Source organism: Protomyctophum bolini (assembly GCF_963924005.1).
Source record: "Protomyctophum bolini genome assembly, chromosome: 12".
NCBI lineage: Eukaryota > Metazoa > Chordata > Actinopteri > Myctophiformes > Myctophidae > Protomyctophum > Protomyctophum bolini.
In genome coordinates this window covers 11,710,290-11,729,173 of record NC_137873.1, presented here as the reverse complement: position 1 = coordinate 11,729,173, position 18,884 = coordinate 11,710,290, and the positions used below count along the sequence as shown (strand labels likewise).

Here is an 18,884-nt window from a genome sequence, read left to right as displayed (position 1 = left end):
ATACTTCAACACTTCTCTCTTCTCTTTTTGACCATTGGCTATCCTTTAATGGGGAGACTTTCCCCCCAGACTCACAATTTCCCATAGACTGGGAGGACATTTTCCCATAGCCTGGGAGGACACCAAAAGAAGCCGGAATGTTTGGAATGTTAATCTCTCTGTCTCTCTCTCTCTCTCTCTCTCTCTCTCTCTCTCTCTCTCTCTCTCTCTCTCTCTCTCTCTCTGGCACACACACACACACACACACACGCACACGCACACACGTTACCCACTCTGTAAATGACATTTCTGTGGAGTTATTTTGTTGCTTTGGAATTGCTGCAAGCTGATATAATATGACTGAGTGACGAGTCATTGACTTGTTTTAAACCCATTTATACCTGGAATACCTTTCCTTTACGTTAACGTTATACCTTTCAATCTTTGTAAATATTTGAAGATTGTCAGAAAACCTTTGTAGAATCTACCTCAGGTCTAAATCGGTTAATATAAATACAGTAGTTTGTTTGCTTATGTCTGTCTTTGGGATCAAAGATTTTTAGAGCAGTGAATTAAACTGATTCTTTAGTAGCCTAGTTACAGCTACACATGAACGGTGAAATGCATCAGCACATTTGTAAATCGATATCGATTGTAGATGATATCTATAGTCTCATACTGTATCAAATATCAATTTAATATCGATAGAGCTTCTCCTTTATAGTTATCAGTGGGCGTTAAGTAACTCACACTGCTGGTTTCCCCTTCACTCCTTGAATCCTCTCCTCTATATTCTGGACAATTAGTCACTAATTGAGATCAGCTCATTTGGGATGGAAAGGAGACACCTGTGACATCCGATCCAATTAACATCTGTGACTGACATCCTTCCAGATGGAGATAAGATTGAACCTCTATCGATCCCCGGGGCGAATCTCATCCTGCATCTTTGGTCTGTCATCTTTTGTTATTCAAAGGCATCGCTTGTGTTCCTGTCATTATTGCCTTGCCCTTGAATATGCTAATAATGTACAAGCCCACACACAGAGGACCACTGCTGAGGGATAAAAGTAAGAAGGGGATGATGTTTAATGTCATCGTGTGGTGAAGGGGGGGGTTGTGGGGGAATACGTCCACCATCGACTGCAGGGACCCGCGTTCACTTCCTGGCATCTCGGCTGGGCGCTCCAACAAACAAAAGCGTGTGAACTTTTTATACATCAACAAAGTTAATTTAGTATTCAATCAAAAAATCAATCATTCAATCAGATTGGCTATTTTTGAAAGTATTTTTGAAATGTTTTCGCGTAATGACATGCCCAAAAAATATGGATAGATTTATTTTATTTTGAAAGATTCGTTTTTGGCTTTTCTGCCTTTATTGATAGTATCAAGTGAAGACTGACAGGAAAGAGGGAGAGAGAGAGAAGGGGAGAGACACGCAGCAAAGGTCGTCATGAACGGGACTCGAACACGCGACACGCTGTCAGGCCAAAGCCTATATGTGGCATGCGCCTGGACCACTTGGCCAGCGGGCGCCGCATGGATAGTTTATTAATCGATCCCTTTATTAATTACATTATCAATATTTTGAAATAATCAAATCGATTTGTTTGGTTAACTGTTGCAGTTAAGCAATTGTGTCCTCATCGCTTCCCTAGAAACTCTCCCACTCCTCACTGTCTCCACACTGTCAGGGGAATCGTATCTCCAATCGTATGCCTAAGTTAACACATTGGGTCATGTGATTGTCTACTGCAGTACATTGGGAAATGGAAATGACTAAATTGGGGAGGAAAGGTCTTCAAAGTGTGAGTGTCATCATGGTTCCCTGCCTGGGGTCAGTCGACTCAGTCCTGCAGACCCCCTCCTGCTTTGCAGCCCACAGGTGTCCTCTAATCCTGTGTTGGGTGTGGCTGAGGTCAACGCTATGTTAGATTAGTCAGCTTCAGGCCAGTGAGGAGGACGGCCTTTTAGCAGAATGCCTTAACAGTCTCATGATGTGTGTGTGTGTGTGTGTGTGTGTGTGTGTGTGTGTGTGTGTGTGTGTGTGTGTGTGTGTGTGTGTGTGTGTGTGTGTGTGTGTGTGTGTGTGTGTGTGTGTGTGTGTGTGTGTGTGTGTGTGTGTGTGTGTGTGTGTGTGTGTGTGTGTGTGTGTGTGTGTGTGTGTGTGTGTGTGTGTGTGTGTGTGTGTGTGTGTGTGTGTGTGTGTGTGTGTGTGTGTGTGTGTGTTTAAAGAGTGGGCACTGGGAAGTAGCAGAGAGCAACAGCATTTATTTATATAGCATTTATGCCTTTATTGATTAGACTGATATGAAATACGGAGAGAGATGGGGAGTAACATGCAGCAAAGATGGTCATGATCGGGGTTTCGAACACGCTGTCAGGCTGGCATTGAAGCCTACCAGGGTGCCCGGACCACCACGCCTGCGGCCTGGGCCAATCAACAGCATTTATTGAGTGATGATGCGTCAATATTAATAATCTTTGTTATATTTTCGACCACGGTAGAGTTCTCTGTATTAAATGAAAATTCATGATCGAGTATATCTGACAATTTGCATATGATACATGATTGATTGGGCCTATATGCAATTCATTTGTTTGAAACACTCAACAATCAAACGCAGTTTCCTGAATCCTAGCACAAGTTCTGTCAGGAAAGGAAGTGTAGTCAGATTCTACTAGTCTGCATTGCAATCACCAGTGCTTCTGCACGTGGGCACCAGACGATACTGTAGGTGAGTTCATGTGTGAAGCCTGATTTATGTTCTGTCGGGCGATGGTGCCATGTGCTGAGAATCACAGAGAATATTAGGCCACACAAGCTCACATGCGATGCATCGTATCACATGCGCTGTGAGCTTGTATGTCTGCTATGCTCGGTGCGAGACACTGACAGACGACAAAGTATAAGGCAGGCTTTACTCACGGTTTTGGAAGGAGCAGCTGGCTGGCACAGCTTGGAAACAACAAAGTCATCTGTTTTTCATCAAGTCCTCCACACCATGGTGGAGAAATGAGATGAGAGGTTGCATTTATTGAGAAGTTAAAAAGGAATCACGGGGGGGGGGGCTGAGAGCCTTTCTCGCTCTCTCTCTCTCTCTCTCTCTCTGTGTGTGTGTGTGTGTGTGTGTGTGTGTGTGTGTGTGTGTGTGTGTGTGTGTGTTCAAATCACACCCAACCTACCCACCCATCTCTCTCTTTCATGCACACAAGCACTAACTCAATAGACTGGTTCAGAGCATAGTAAACAGTATTAATCCAGACCTAAGACCCGAGATTAAGTTATTTGTGATGCTACTGAAATGCAGGATAATGAGCCGCCACAAGAAGAAAGTACCAGAGGCACTCGGCAAGACAAGATTCAAATGCCTGAGTTACACTTGGTTGTGCGCAGGTGTCGCACACTGGAAATTGTGCGCAAGTTGTCGGTCAAAGTCTTAGATTTGTTACTGTTTGGAGATATTCACCAATTTTAAAGAAATGCAGCGTTGATAGTTGTTCATTTTCAGTGACTGTCTGATTTCAGAACAGGAACGTATCTAATGTTCAGAGAGAAGCTTGCTTGTACAAGGCAAAATTGTGGTTGATTTTGTCTGTCTGAGAAGAGAAAGTGAGAACTCTCCTCCTTCTACAGCTTTCATGGAAGTGTTCTTAGCCATATTCATCCTATTTTGGGCATGTAGACCTATGTGCTAAATGTATAGTTCTTTCTAAGTCGTCCTCAGACGAGCCCTCCATCGTCGCTTCCAGCCATCCCAGTTCTCCATACAACTGGCCAGCTTGTTGGTGCTTTGCGCTCCTGCACTAGTTTGCTGGCTGGCAGCTCTTGATGTCTTTGGCAGTGTTCTGCTATAGTCTCATTGTCCTGGATGCTATTTTCTCGCTCAACCTTGGTATTCCCTATTTCCCTCATGCAAATTCTTGTTGGTAACAGGTAGTTTGTTGTGTTGTTTTTGTGCGCCGGAAATACGACACGTTCTGAGAGTCCTGTTGATCAGCTATTTCCTCTATTATCGTAAAACTAAGTATATTAGGGCTTAAGTGGTTAAGCAAGGTACTTAACCTCTAGTTGGGTTGTGTATGTGGTGTTAAACGAACCCTTCCATGGATGAACAAAGCTGATTAAAACCGAGGGTGCATTATTAACCCCTCACCACAGAGTCCTGCACTACTTCGCAAAAGGAAAGGCATTCCTCTCATAACAGAGTGGCAGATGGGAATGTGATGCCCTTTAACTAAGACAATTGGAGGATTATTCAGAATGCGGGTGTAGATTTGTTTCCCTCTTCAATTGTCACCTGTAAAGGCCACGGTAGGAACACAAGGAAATGGAGAGGTTCCAGAAAATTCCCTTTATAGGTGCAGAAAGAACGGGGATAGCTTTCGAGCATCAGTGTAGCTCATCAGTGTCTTCCACACATCAGTGTCTTCCACACATCAGTGTAGCTCATCAGTGTCTTCCACACATCAGTGTAGCTCATCAGTGTCTTCCACACATCAGTGTAGCTCATCAGTGTCTTCCACACATCAGTGTAGCTCATCAGTGTCTTCCACACATCAGTGTCTTTCACACATCAGTGTCTTCCACACATCAGTGTCTTCCACACATCAGTGTAGCTCATCAGTGTCTTCCACACATCAGTGTCTTCCACACATCAGTGTAGCTCATCAGTGTCTTCCACACATCAGTGTAGCTCATCAGTGTCTTCCACACATCAGTGTCTTCCACACATCAGTGTAGCTCATCAGTGTCTTCCACACATCAGTGTAGCTCATCAGTGTCTTCCACACATCAGTGTCTTCCACACATCAGTGTCTTCCACACATCAGTGTAGCTCATCAGTGTCTTCCACACATCAGTGTAGCTCATCAGTGTCTTCCACACATCAGTGTCTTCCACACATCAGTGTCTTCCACACATCAGTGTAGCTCATCAGTGGTCAGTTGGTCTGTTGGGCAGTTAGACAGAGAGACTATGTCAAGGAAGTGAAGGAACACATCCCAAATGTATCGTCAATGTATTCCTTCCATCACTTTGAACCTGGCATCCTTTCCTATTTGAGCATGTCGTCATAGGTGAAAATGTCAATGACCTTTCAAAAATAGTGAAAGGTCCTTTCAAATTCTGTGATGCATTGTGAGCTTGCATAGCAGCTATATTTTTTATATTTTGGAAAGAATAAATTAGGGATTAAGTGGTTAGGGTCTTCTTTTTTGGAAATCTTTTATTACTTTCTTTTTCTTCATTTAGGTAAAATATTATAGGCTACTGTACTTGACAATACAGCACTGATAATGACAATAAACTAAACTATAATAACACTTATTTTCAATGTGGTCCTCTCATACATGTACTCACAGCAATCAAATGACCATGTTATTTTACTTCATGGGATTGCAGAGATTGCCGACTTTATGCTGAAACAATGCACTCCTGTGCACAGTTTCTGAGCACTGCTTATCATGGTTGTTTAGTAGCAACAGCGGCACCAAAAACGATTCCCCTCTTGCATGCACTTCAGTAACTTGTTTATACATGAAGAAATGACATAGGAATGTATCCTTCTCCACATGACAGCTCGTCATCGGGGTTAGGGGAATGTTTACTTTGTCACATGAAACGTTTCAGCCCATAGGTGTGTGTGTGCCGTTGGGTTTGTTGAGTCAGTTTCAGATTGAATACAGTGATTGGCTCCGAGATGGGTTTCATGGCAACAAATGTATTTTTCAGCGTCTCTCAACCACACCACACCACAAATAATCCTGTTATTTCCTCCTTTCCTTTATCAATTTGGGGGTACTTGACAATGTTTTCGAACCACTGCCGTAAGAATCTATTTTGATAAAAGCATGAACACAGAAGCGTCACCTGTCCTACAGTACATAGCAGCAACGCAGGTTGACCTGTGATTCAACATGGCAAGTCAGTCAGGCAGTGTCATTTATACAGTTGTTATAAAGTGACTTGACTTGACTCATTTATTTTCCATTGTCAGATTTTCTGTTTCAATTTCACTCATGGCCAGTTTATAAGTCGAGTGTGCAGCTGAGGGTTCAGCCAGTACTGTGTTCAGTCAGTCAGAACTTACTTGTTGAAAGGACACAGGGGTTGTCTCGGGGATTGAACGTGGGACCTTTTTGTTACTAAACTTTAGTTGTTGTTTTGTTTCTCCAGAGAGCCAGGAGGGTCTCCAGCAGACGGTCCAGGAGCGTCTGGGGGAGCTACTGCGAGTTCTCAAGGCTGTCATCGGCAAACACCAAACCCTCAACTCCGTGGACATCCTCGGTGCTGCGGGCATGGTCATCGCCAAAGTCAAAGGTCAGTGTTTGTCACGTGCCAGCGTGTGCATTTCATTCAACAAGTCCAGGTGTGCTGTGGGATTTTGTGACACCCACATATTATTTATTTATGCAATATATACAAACTATACAAAACGTAAAGAAGTGTCTTCTTGTAATCTGTACTTCGTTTGCGCACTCCTTTCATTTGATTTATGTTGACTCACATGAATTAAATTACTGGTGCTTAATTAATTACGTGTGGTGCCTGTCAATTACTTATATATTCCTACAAGCTCGTAGGCGCGCTATGAGCTTGTAGATCTGCTATTTTTCAATAGCTAAAGTATAACATAATGCTTAGTTAAAACACCAAAAGGGGTTCCCGCCCAGAATGGATTAATATATTAGCGCCCCTCACTTCACACGGGTGTGATGTTTCTTAAATTCATAGCTCATTATTATTTCCTTTGAAGTTTTGAGCGCTCTCACTATGATTAGGATTTTATTACAAGCACAAAACTGACACTCTGCTTTGGGCTTGACTCACTTTAGGAGGTACAGCATTAGAAAATATGTGTGTGAACAAACAGACGGTCTCATATCTTCTCAGGACGTTTTATGACAGTGTTGCCAGTTAAGAGGTCCCTTTCACTCGGCTGGCCTGCCATGAGAAACATTTTCAAAAATAGTGAAAATAACAAATCACAACGTGATGTCATTGTGAGCTTTTAGCTTGTCATACGATGAAGTTTAAAATAAGGCATTCATTTATGAAAAACAGATGAAAGATGGAGATGGAAGGTTTCTGCCTGACTGGGCCAATGTGTTTATTTGATTGAATCCTGCTCTGTTCGAGTTGGCCCTCTGTCTTGTTTCCAAAAGGCTTCCAGAGTGAGAGACGTGATTATTGTCTTGCTCAACAAAAGAATCCCTTCCCTCCCTCTCCTGAATGAATACAAGCACAAGGAATCTCAAAACTTGCGAGTTCATCTGCCAGAAATGCGATCCTCGGCTAGGGTAATTCTTCACTTGGCCTGAACACAAGAATCCACAGAGGGAAGGCTGCACAGGGGTGTAATTTGCATTCCATATTTCACAGACGGAGGGAGGGAGGTGGCGTCCTGGCAACATACTCCATGGCCTAGCAAGACCACGTAGCTCTACAATCTACATGCTCTTCTTATTGTTGCGGTCGGTGCATTTGTCTTGCAGGTCACCTGTCTCTATCTCGCCATCAGAGCCACGTTGTAACTTTTGAAGAATGCGATTCGTCTGTCTCTCATTTCTGTCCTGGTGAGAGGTGCTCTAACAATGCTGGGAATGCAAAAAAAGAAAAAGAAAACAAAGGGAGACTGACTGTGTGAGATCACCCTGAGGGATAGGGTTCATCGTGGCAGCTATTTGGGAAGCTTTGCACCTCGATTTCTTCAACGGGGCATCTGAATGGACACATGATTGACTGCTCCTCCCTGTGCATAAATACCTCACCATCTCTGCGAGGCGTTTTGCATGTTTTAACTAGGACCTTATGTAGGTACAGGCAAAATGCCAGCATGTCCTTGAGGTACCTTTTTGTTTTTCTTTAAAATAGGCAATAGGTGTTATTTAGCATAATAACCACAGCCTTCCTCCACTTTTCTATGTATAGAGTAGACCCATGAATATGTAAAATAAAAAAAAGAAGAAGAATAAAAAACAAAATCTGAAAAGCAATACCCTCCCCCAGACTCTAAATGAAGCTATAGGATTTGCAGTAAACCTGTTCACATATCCAAGGGGACAAGTGCAAGCATGGATTATCCTGACCACCAGGGGGTGGCTTACATCACCTCTATGCTCAGCCTAACTAACTTGTCCTCTGGGCCGGTGGGTGGGTAACTCGATAGTGGCCATAGTCAAAGAGCCAGGCAGAGTGAAGGAAAAACAAAAGGAGCTGCTGAGAGAGGGATGAATCAGTGAAACTCTAGTGACATGACAACTCAAAGGTCCGGATGATAACAGGCCTTGTGCACCTCTGTGCCTTTCAGAGTGAGTTTTCTTGTCGCTCGTGTTCTTGGAAGACCCACACTTTGATGATCGGGCACCTGGGGCCGTTTGGGCGGCATCCAGAAATAACAGGGAAACGCGTGAACGCGCGCAGCCTCTCAGATGGTATCTACTTGTGCCTAGGTGTTATAATGACACGGCGGACACCGTCACACACACATGAAAGATTTCAGCCCCGCCGTCTGACGCACAGAGCTTCATTCATTTATTCAGACAAAAGCCATTGTCATATTATCATCCATACTTTGTCTTGTCTGTTCTCATATCGCCACAGATAGGATCTCTGCAGAGAGTCTTCATCACTGGTTAAAAAACCAAGCCCAGCTTTCTCTCTTGCGCTTGCGTCCCACGAGGGCTGTTTCCCCCCCATTCCTCCTTCTAGCATTTCTGAGGCAGGCCAATAAAAGTGTCAACTTTCCAAAGTTATTGAAATTTCCTCCTTCCCTTCCCCACCTCCTCCACCTCCTGAGTGCATATGCCACTGTTGCCACAGACCATTATCTGTCCTTGTGCTGTGCCATGTCTGTGCCCATCAGTTCATAGCGTAGCTCACAGAAAAGAGTTCTGTGAACCAGTCAATACCGCAAACTCTGAGCGAACCGCCGGCCAATTGTGAGCTGTATCTGTCAAACAAAGTCATGCTCTCAAAAGTTGTGAGAGGAATTGACAGCTGGGCTGACGCACATGGTTTAACTCACCCAAAAATCATTTTTCACAGGCTAATTGTCCCTAGTTGAAGCTCTCAGTGACAAAACAATGGCCCTTGTGCTTGAATGATGCAGTTCCCATATTTCAGTGGTGTCCGTGGGTGGGAGGGGTGGAGGGGGCAGGGCTGGAATCATTGTTGTGAGACCCACAGGATGTCCTGAGGAAGAAGTCGGTGCTCCTGCACAGGGGCCTCAGAGTAACACGTATAGCATTCGGGTTCCAGGGAGGCTCTGGCTTCAGTCGCTCTGGCATTTTCTGTGGTCCTTTTGGGGGCCTGCAGGCCATCACTGCCTGCTTTTGTTTTGTGAAGTAATCTGGAAATTTACTGGGAATCAACCCACAGGTGCCATGGGGCTTTTCCTCTCGTCTCTGGAATGAGTGGAAATGGAATTACCAAGATGACAGTAACTCACAATCGGAGCTCTGAAGGTCTGCTGACGACTAAGGCCACTTTACTCAGCGGTTGAGCGGTTGAGGGGGGTCCTTGAGTTACGGGGTCCCTGGTACTGAACAGAAGTTGACAGGTGTCAGAGAGAAAGGCTAAGTGTTGTGACGTTAGCCGAAAGTTTTGCTCAGCTGTCGTGGAGCTCAAGCTGTGCAAGTGTTTCCTGTGGTGGGGAGACAGGAAGCACTCTCTGAAGTTGGATTTCTCCGCCTGTGACTTCGGTTCCCCTGATTGCCTTCTGCAAATGTCCTCTCGCTGAGTCAACGTTTCCGGTTAGAGAAAGCTACATGCAGAGGTTCAGTTCTCGAAGAATCGTCAACCCTCGATGGCCGCCAATCGCGAATAGTCTTGGACCACTCAAACAAAGATGTCTTCATTTCGTCTGTGCCTGATCAAAATGGAAGATCACCTGTGGTCGAATACGGACATACAGGAGCAAAAGAGGACACTTATATAAACGCTCGTTCTTGTCCTTTGAAGATATTCAAACCCAACCGCTCTTGGTGGTTGAGAAGAATCAGATAACAATGTTCCTGCAGCCTGTACTGTACGCTACTTCTGCTCATTTCTGTTTCGTTGAGGAAGCTTTTCTATGAGGTAAATCTGTATATCTGTTCTACACTGGACTAACTTGTCCATATGCTAATGTCAACAGCACTGGGCTAACCTTTACGATGTGCTACTGCTAATGATTATATTTTTCTCAAAAAAGCTCATATATACACAGCAATGCCTGAGTGCATACATTATAATAACAATGGGTAAATAAAGAATGCATTCTGAAATTATTAATGCAGTGAATGAAATCTAATCAATGGTCTAATTTGACCTTCGCTTGATAGTTCATTTATTTGAATGTTAATGCTGACAGTAACTGCACACTATAATGTAATTGTCCAGGCGGGGACAAGTGTAGTTCTCTGAATGCTTTCGCTGAGTGATTGAGCCGTACGAACGTTGGCTGTGAATGCAGTTGTATTTTGGGAGAGAGACGTTCTCATGGCTCTCGTGTGGTTTGTTTATCTCACCCCCAACAGGCGTTAACTTCAAGGAAGTGACTCAAGACAACAAAAAGGCTATATTCGGCGAGATATACGCTTCCATTGACACTTTGGCATTCACGTTCGGCAATGTGTGAGTACAATGTTTGTTAACCTTTTCAACGCTGTCAAGTTTTTACGAGCGTTTTCGGGCAGCAAACAGGAACTCCAATGGGGCCAGTGTATGGTACTACTATGTATGTACTGTAACTCATTGGATTCCTACAAGCCCATGTCACTGTGCTAAGCCTATAATTGAAGTCATTTGAAGCTGATGCATTGCCAATAGCTTCCCTCAGTGGTTTCATTTCATCATTTTCACTTAAGCATAGTTTATGCTGTGTAAAGACGAGCTACGGCTCATGGCTTATGGGCTTATTTCTGGGCATTTATACTCAATACATCAGCTCACTGACAAGCATGACAGAACATTCCACATTATGTCAATGAACCAAGAAATCGGACTCACAAGGGTTGTCCTACACACTTTATACTTCATCATACAAATATAGACCATCTACAAACACTTTTCCTTTTTGTAATTTTTTAGGGACACAACTATTGTGGATAGATTGTACTTCATTTTTGACATGAAATGTGTCCCCTGATGACATCACTGAAAGGACTCAACATTTAAGATAGATAGTAGGGATGGTTGGTCATAATATTGCTCCTTTACTGTGACAACTTGACCCGGTCACAGTCCACATTTTTTCCTTCTTTAAACGACTATGGGTGAATGTATTCTATACATACAAAGAGAGAAAAAATATACATGAAGCCGACAATAATACAAGGACGAAAAATCTAAATCCGAACAAAACAAAACCGAGACAGAAACAAAAAGGAAACGCAATCAAGTATGTCACAGTCTGAACTAGCAGCTATACTCTTACTTATGCTGTATGATTCAAGTATAGTGTCTCCCTTCCTGTACTGTACCTTCTGTTCCTGTACAGTGTCCCCCCCCCCTCACCCTCCATCATATCCACCAAGTGTCCACATAAACTGTAACAGTCCACTTTTAATCATTTTAAATACAACGTTATAGCTTCTAAACACTGTTGACTCTTTCATGTTTTAATAACTATATAAAATGCTTTCAGAGTGTCTGACTTCCTTATGGGAGATGTTGACAGCGGCTCAGGGTTGGGGTCCCCCCAGTCTAGAAGAAGCAGGGTGAGACACACCATTCTTACAGCTTCCTTCCTTCCTCGTTTCTTACACTGTAAAATCCAGTTTATTTAATCTCAGAGAGTGCACAAATATAACCACTCGGACCCGGTTAGGGTATATGTGTCTATAGAGTAAATGTACATGTGTTAAGTAAAATGTAAATGTTAAGTAAATGAACTCTGTGTTTGTATATATATCCCGTGATTTTCTTTATTACTATTACTGATTGTGTCTCTCTTGTTGCCAGTGGTGTGAAGTAACGAAGTACATTTAACTAAGTTCTTACTTTGTTTTATACTTTAATACATCTCACAGGCAATTATTGTACTTTGTAACAGCTTTAGTTACTTTTACTTTGCAGATTATTAATACAAAACATGAGCAAACTGATAAATGATAATGTCTATGATAGGTTAAGCTTCCCGTCAGAACGTACAGTAGTTCAGATTGGACCTCTGCTTTGAGCTCCACTCAGCTGTCTGGGTGGCTGTTTCTCTTCAAAGTGTTGCTTTGAAACATGACAGGGTTCGTAGGGTTGTGTTTTGTGGTGCGAGGGTTGTATTAAAGGGGGTGATTTATTTTACAACAAACCTCTACTTGAACCTCAAAGGCTTGCTTTCTCTATTTTAGCATGGCATTGAAAAAAAGCAACATTTTACGGGCCACTGGGCTTTTGGCTTAAATAATACCCCCCTTGTCGTGCCCCACCCGACTTACAGTCTACTATTTGCAACAACAACAAAAAAAACGTCTCTTAATTCTTTTTGTACACAGTCTTATGATAATCTCTCGGTGGATCCCAGAGGATATGTCTCGGAGAAAAGCGACCTTGCAGGTAAGCGTAAAACACAGGCTAAACAGCTTCCAATAGTGGAATGCATAATGATTATTAATGGCTGCTTTGAAAAACCATTTAATGGCCGGCTTGTAGCCCTTGGGCCCAGAGTGTCAGCCTGTGAGCCTTAGCTAAATGATTTAGAGAGCTCCTTCAGCCTCCCAGATGCCTGAGGTAGACCCGCCCTGAACCTCGGTGCTAACCCCTGTTATTTCTGCAGCTTTTTTTTCTCCATACTTGCTGCGGGCTGGCCTTCTTTTATTTTTATTTTATTTTTCTCTTTTTGTTTCCTTCTTTCTTTTTCTTCTTCTTCCGTCTCTCTTTCCAAATGTCTGACATTCCTGGTCTGTTTAGGAATAGTTAAACGCGTGGGATGGGAAACACATGGGGCTGGTGCTGAGAGGGAGGTGCTTTTGGCAGCGCTGGTTATTGTTGGGGGGAGGGGGGGATTACATCGCCATGCATACAGAGGTTATAGCTATTAACCCATTATGACCTGAGGTCAAAATGTCTTCTAAGTCTGAAAAACTTATGTTGCTATATCGGTGGTGCTCAGACGAACCGCCAGAAGCAAAGATTTGAGTAAAAGAAAATTTGCTTTAAAAGAATATATATTCAGAGTAGTAAGAAATAAGTAGTAAGAGTAGTAAGAAATTAGATACAAACTAGCAAAAAAGGTATCAATGAACAACCATAACATTTACAGTAGTTAGCCTTTGCAGTGTGTATATATAGTACATATGTCTGACAACTACACAGAGGGAGAATATATACAAATTTGCAGTCAGTCAAACTAATAAAGTGGATTCCACTTTATATCCCAGCCTTAAGCAAGGGTACTATCTGTCAAAAGCTTTTCACAATGTGTTTATCCTCCCAGACTGTCCCTTCTGTATCTTCCTGGTTTCTGTTTCTTATTTGCTTCATTCCTACCCATACGCTTGAAGAGGAACTGGAACTGAACCAAATAAGAATGAATATGTGGTGGATGATATGTTTCACTTTTCATTGATAGTATATGAAATATTTAATTCTGAAACAATTTTGTACGACTAAAAAAATATTATATAACATTTTCCCAGCCCCACAGTCAGCTGTCACACAGTCACAGACGCACGCACGCACACACACGCGCGCACGCACGCTCACCATCCTGTAAATAACCTCTCCCACACACCTACCTGACTACTTCAACTCATGCCACGAACACTGGCACTTTGCTTTGCTAATAAGACTATCTATCTATCTATCTATCTATCTATCTATCTATCTATCTATCTATCTATCTATCTATCTATCTATCTATCTATCTATCTATCTATCTATCTATCTATCTATCTATCTATCTATGATAGTTAAACACATACATATTATGGAGATGTAGGACACGGCACCTTCAATCAACTCAAAGTATGCTATGACTATTGACCCATATACCTGCTTTGCTGTTTTTCTCTACCTTCTACTACTTGCTATTGTTGCTATTCTTGAAAATGTCTTTGTTATTGCTGCTACAATGTGGAGGAACCAAAACCAAAGAATGTCAAGCGCAGTATGGGGGTGGGCCCAGGGCAGCGCTCAATTTGTGAATCTTGATTCTTGGAGAAAACAAACAAAAAAGCCTAATGCTAATGCTAGTGTATGGTGCACTCTATTAGTTCTGTGTTTTGACGTGCTGTGGTAATTCCTGTGCTGACCACCAGGGCCGGAGGTGGCGCTGTCGCGGGAGGAGGAGGTGGACCTCGCCCTGCTGAAGAACGACAGCGGCGTGGAGTCGGCGCTGCTCTACGCCAAGGCCTGGTCCAAGTACGTCAAAGACCTGCTGGCCTGGATGGACAAGAGACTGGCCATGGGTGAGACCTTAACACCATGTATAGGCAGAGACTGGCCGTGGGTGAGACCTTAACACCATATATAGGCAGAGACTGGCCATGGGTGAGACCTTAACACCATATATAGGTAGAGACTGGCCGTGGGTGAGACCTTAACACCATATATAGGCAGAGACTGGCCATGGGTGAGACCTTAACACCATATATAGGCAGAGACTGGCCATGGGTGAGACCTTAACACCATATATAGGCAGAGACTGGCCATGGGTGAGACCTTAACACCATATATAGGCTGTGTGCTGCCGCACTGAGGGGAAACTAAACATGCTTCTCAAATCCTGCAGGGCTTGGTTTGTCCTACCTGACAATTTAGGCAGGGATCACTTCAATACACAGGTCAATTATATTGTAGCCGTTGTAGCGAGTCATAGGACATATAGCTTAGAATATAATAATTGCATTATTCTATAACAGATCTTTTATTGCCAACAAATATGCACACAGTTGGTTGTTATGACCTGGAATAAGGGAAACTAATTATGTTAAGCAAACTCATATAACTCATAACAGATTCACGTTGAACATATGTTTGCTGCTGTAGGCCTACCATAGACTAGTTAAGTGACAGAACCCTGACGAATGGCACAATAAAGCAACATGTCCAACCATCTAACAGCGGCAGCCATATGGCTGTCTCGGTGTCAAATGGTTTATAAACAGTACATAAAAGACAACATGCCTGGAACACATCAGAAAAATGACTACATCAAAGTTAAACAACTTATGTGCTTATGCACTCAGTGCGAGGACCTCCCATGATGCAAAACGGACCTTGAAAGACATAGGTTAAAGAGTAGAATACATACCGTAGTTCAGTGGTTCCCAAACCTTTTAGCCCGAGACCCAAAAGAGAAAATAGCAGATCTACAAGATCACAACGCTTCGCTTCGTGCCACGCTTTGAGCTTGCAGATCGGCTATTTTCACTGCTACTTCTAAAACAAAAATAATAAAACATTGAATTTGTTTTTAATTTGTGGAAAATGTTGCTTTTTGGGGGATATCTTTTTTTGAAAATGTTTTGAAATAATAATAATTAATAACAAAATGTGGAAACAGAAAATAAGGGGACCCATAAAAATGTGTCCGGGAAACCCACAAATGGGTCCCAAACCAGTGTCCAAACCCACTCTACAAAAACCTTCCATGGATCCACACACAAACAAAGACATGTGCGTTTGATTGGTTGTATGTGTGAGTATGAACTAATGTTTGCATTCTCTTTCAGATATTGAGTATGCTAAGAGCTATGCCAAAATGGCAGAGTCTTCAAGGACACTGGCAAGTCAGCAGGTAAACAACATGGTCTTATCGCTGTTATTAACCCATTTAGACCTGAGACCGATTCTAAAAAGGCCTAACTTAAGGTTTCTGAAAACCGTCAAATTCTTCACAGAGGTAACTCCCAGATTCAAAGCTATAAAAAAGTATAGGTTGCAGCAGGTTTGAATGGGTTATATGAACTGTATTTATTGTGCACACTTATTCCTGAAGATTAACACATTGATATATAAAAGAAGGAATACATGTATTACTTACTGGATTATTCATTCAGGTTTCTTTTTTCCAAAGGACTACATGCCATTTAGGGATATCTATGTCTCCACGTTCAAGAATGACATTGAATACAACCAGCTCCTCGTTCAGACTGCAATGGCCCTCCAAACCAATAAATTTATACAGGTAATTCATCCACCTAGGGCCCTAACGTGGGTAAAAGGCAAATTATTTGTCTCACTCGACTCAACTAAAACCAGTCTAAGCTTTTGTTAAATGCCGTTTTTAAATGTTGGTACCACAGCAATCCATTCATCATTGATCTTCTTTCTCAGCCCCTCCAAACCCGCAAAAATGAACTGGACAAGCTGAGGAAAGACATTAAGGATCAGTGGCAGAGAGAGCAGAAGAAAATGGTGAGAATGGCTCTGTAGAAAAATATATACAGTCCATATGGGGACTGCAATTCATAGTTAATTTATCCATTTGTAAGTTTTGATGATTTTACTGTGTGTCAGACACAATACATCATCTATGCCCCCTAGTGATATAATGATGAAGAATTATGACTTCTGGATTATTGTGTATTTGCCAAGCTTTTATAACAGTCAAAACAGAGACAGAGCCCTGGAATGCGCTCACTTGGTCATTTTGTTTGCCAATGGTGTCAGTACAATGATTCATTATATACAAATTAATACTTACAGTAGTCCCCTTTTCAGTGCTTAAATGTCTTAATTGAACCCCAGAGAAGTCAAGCCGAGCAGGAGCAATAGTCCCATAGTTGGCGTAAACGCTTTCACATTGGAACATAATATCAGTTTTGTTTTTGAAAGAATCACTCGACTTTGAGTCTACCGGTCCAAAACAGGCATTAGATCACAAATGCGAGAGAAGTTGGCTGGCTGTATCCATGAGGGTCCAGCTGAACTACACTAGGCTTGTTCTGATCATTAAACCATTGTTCTTCATGTGTAGCTGTGCAGATTTGTGTACTTGGACAAGATGACTTTTCACAACTCGTCTTGTTTGTGTTCACTTTCCACCGCACAAGGAAGTAAAGAGAGCCACTTAAGCCCCAAGCGTGTTTGTGTATGCATGAGCGCGTTTGCGATCCTACGTCATGGCCGGCCAGTGCCTCACCTCACCTCACCTGTCTGTGGGTCTTGTGCTCTCACACAGCACGAGGCGGACGCGGGCGTGCGCAAGGCACGAGCGCTGCAGGCCCAGCGGAGAGAGGAGTACCAGAAGGCCCAGTGGTCCACCAGCCGCTCCCAGGAGGAGCAGCCCAATGCTGCTAACAAACAGCTGGAGAAGAAGAGGAAGCTAGAGGAGGATGCTCTGCAGAAGGTAGTCACTCACCATGCCCACAGACACAGTGGTTCACAAACGTTTTAAGGTCAAGGACCCCCATGGCTCTGAGAGTGTTCCGTCTGTACACTCTCAGAGTTACGGCCCTATATATAAGGGCCCATTTGGAACTCCCTTAAGGAACGCTGACGGTCCCCACTGGGAACCACTGAAATACTACTTCTAAATTGTCCTTAGCATCTGTTTTAACTTTTAAAAACATTGTACCCCCCTCCCTCCATATTGTCTGCATCATGGGATGAAACACAATATAAAACACAGAAAACATATGAAAGATATTGGATGGGAAATTGAAACCATCCCACGAACAACATGCATAAAGAGTCGAGATCAGACCAGGGAAGCAATTAAAGGCTGGTCTTATGTTTTGTCACAGTTTGGGTGTGGTTTGTCTCACCAGGACAACGTCGTAGACAGTGTGAGATGAGTTACAGAAAACCGGTCTGACCACCTGGCAAACCAAATTCAAAGTGAATACTAATAGTATTCACTATTTTACGTGTAATATAAAGGATATACAGTATAGTGCATTATGAGCATTCCTATTTATGAATGTGCACTATGAAACACTGTAAGCTGTCAATATCTCTTCTCTGCTTTTTTATTGTATATTGAATCAATTGCATTTTATTGACCTTTTTCACAACAGGCATGTTGACATAAATAGTCGTGTAATGTTACTTCCTTCACAGCTGTTACCAATGATACAAATTAACGTTCCTTTATCCATTCAGGTCAAACAGAGTCAGGCTCACTGGAAAGGCTCCACTAAATGGAATGGGACCTTAATTAATATCATTGGTAACACGTGTGAAGGAAGTAACATTACACAACTGCTTATGTCAACATGGCTGCTGTGAAAAGGGTCCTATTGTACCTGGTAATGAAGCTGATTCTGAACACTTTATGACCCACTGTTACAAATGTATAACCTAAATCGTAGTCTTCAAGAGACAAGAAGGTGGCCGCACACGCTTTTAGCCAAAGTGCCAATTTTTTCATTTTAGTAAAAGAAAACGGTAAAAGAACTATGGAACTATGCACAAAAACAAATTTCACCCAACTTTTTACTTTTACAAATTTTTACTTTGTAACTGTGATGTGACAATAAAGATGATTTTGAAGAATTATCTGCCGAAACGTTGATTGCATTAAAATGAAATATTGGCACTTTGGCTAGCTGTGTGTGCAGCCACCTTCTTGTCTCTTGAAGACTACTATTAGATTTTCCTGCCGTGGGCCGGCACCGCTATATGAACTTTGGAGTGTGTAGCATTCTCGTGCACAACAAATGTTTAACCGTCAGTCACCCATGTTCTTTTTGTCCCCTCCTTACCTCTCATTCTGTCTTTCCTCCCTCCCTACGCTTTCATTCTCTCTGTTTTTTCCTCTGCTTGTCCTCTGTCCTCCGTTGCTGTGTGCAGGCGGAAGAGGCCCAGGAACAGTACAGGAGCTGTATGGCTGACGCAGGCGTCAGGAGAATGGACCTAGCCAACGCCAAGAGCACCATCCTCGCCCAGGTCAGGGAGCTGGTCTTTCAGTGTGACCTCACCCTCAAAGCTGTAAGTAGTGGCTCCACTCACTCACTCACTCACTCACTCACTCACA

General features: G+C 42.8%; 1 protein-coding gene across 3 annotated transcripts in view; it reads left to right on the top strand.

Moving 5' to 3' along the window:
* LOC308325595 (rho GTPase-activating protein 29-like) overlaps window positions 1–18,884 on the top strand; it is a 52,660-nt gene that overhangs the window by 17,706 nt on the left and 16,070 nt on the right. For 2 of the 3 annotated variants that reach the window (XM_080778129.1, XM_080778128.1), the window contains exons 3-12: window positions 6,161–6,304; window positions 10,504–10,600; window positions 11,613–11,685; window positions 12,457–12,517; window positions 14,221–14,370; window positions 15,637–15,701; window positions 15,981–16,091; window positions 16,241–16,321; window positions 17,088–17,255; window positions 18,701–18,838. In XM_080778129.1, coding sequence (XP_080634255.1) covers window positions 6,161–6,304; window positions 10,504–10,600; window positions 11,613–11,685; window positions 12,457–12,517; window positions 14,221–14,370; window positions 15,637–15,701; window positions 15,981–16,091; window positions 16,241–16,321; window positions 17,088–17,255; window positions 18,701–18,838 — 1,088 coding nt within the window. Of the gene's footprint in view, window positions 1–6,160; window positions 6,305–9,254; window positions 10,064–10,503; window positions 10,601–11,612; window positions 11,686–12,456; window positions 12,518–14,220; window positions 14,371–15,636; window positions 15,702–15,980; window positions 16,092–16,240; window positions 16,322–17,087; window positions 17,256–18,700; window positions 18,839–18,884 lie in introns of those variants that run through there. The other variant, XM_080778130.1, reaches the window with a different exon arrangement.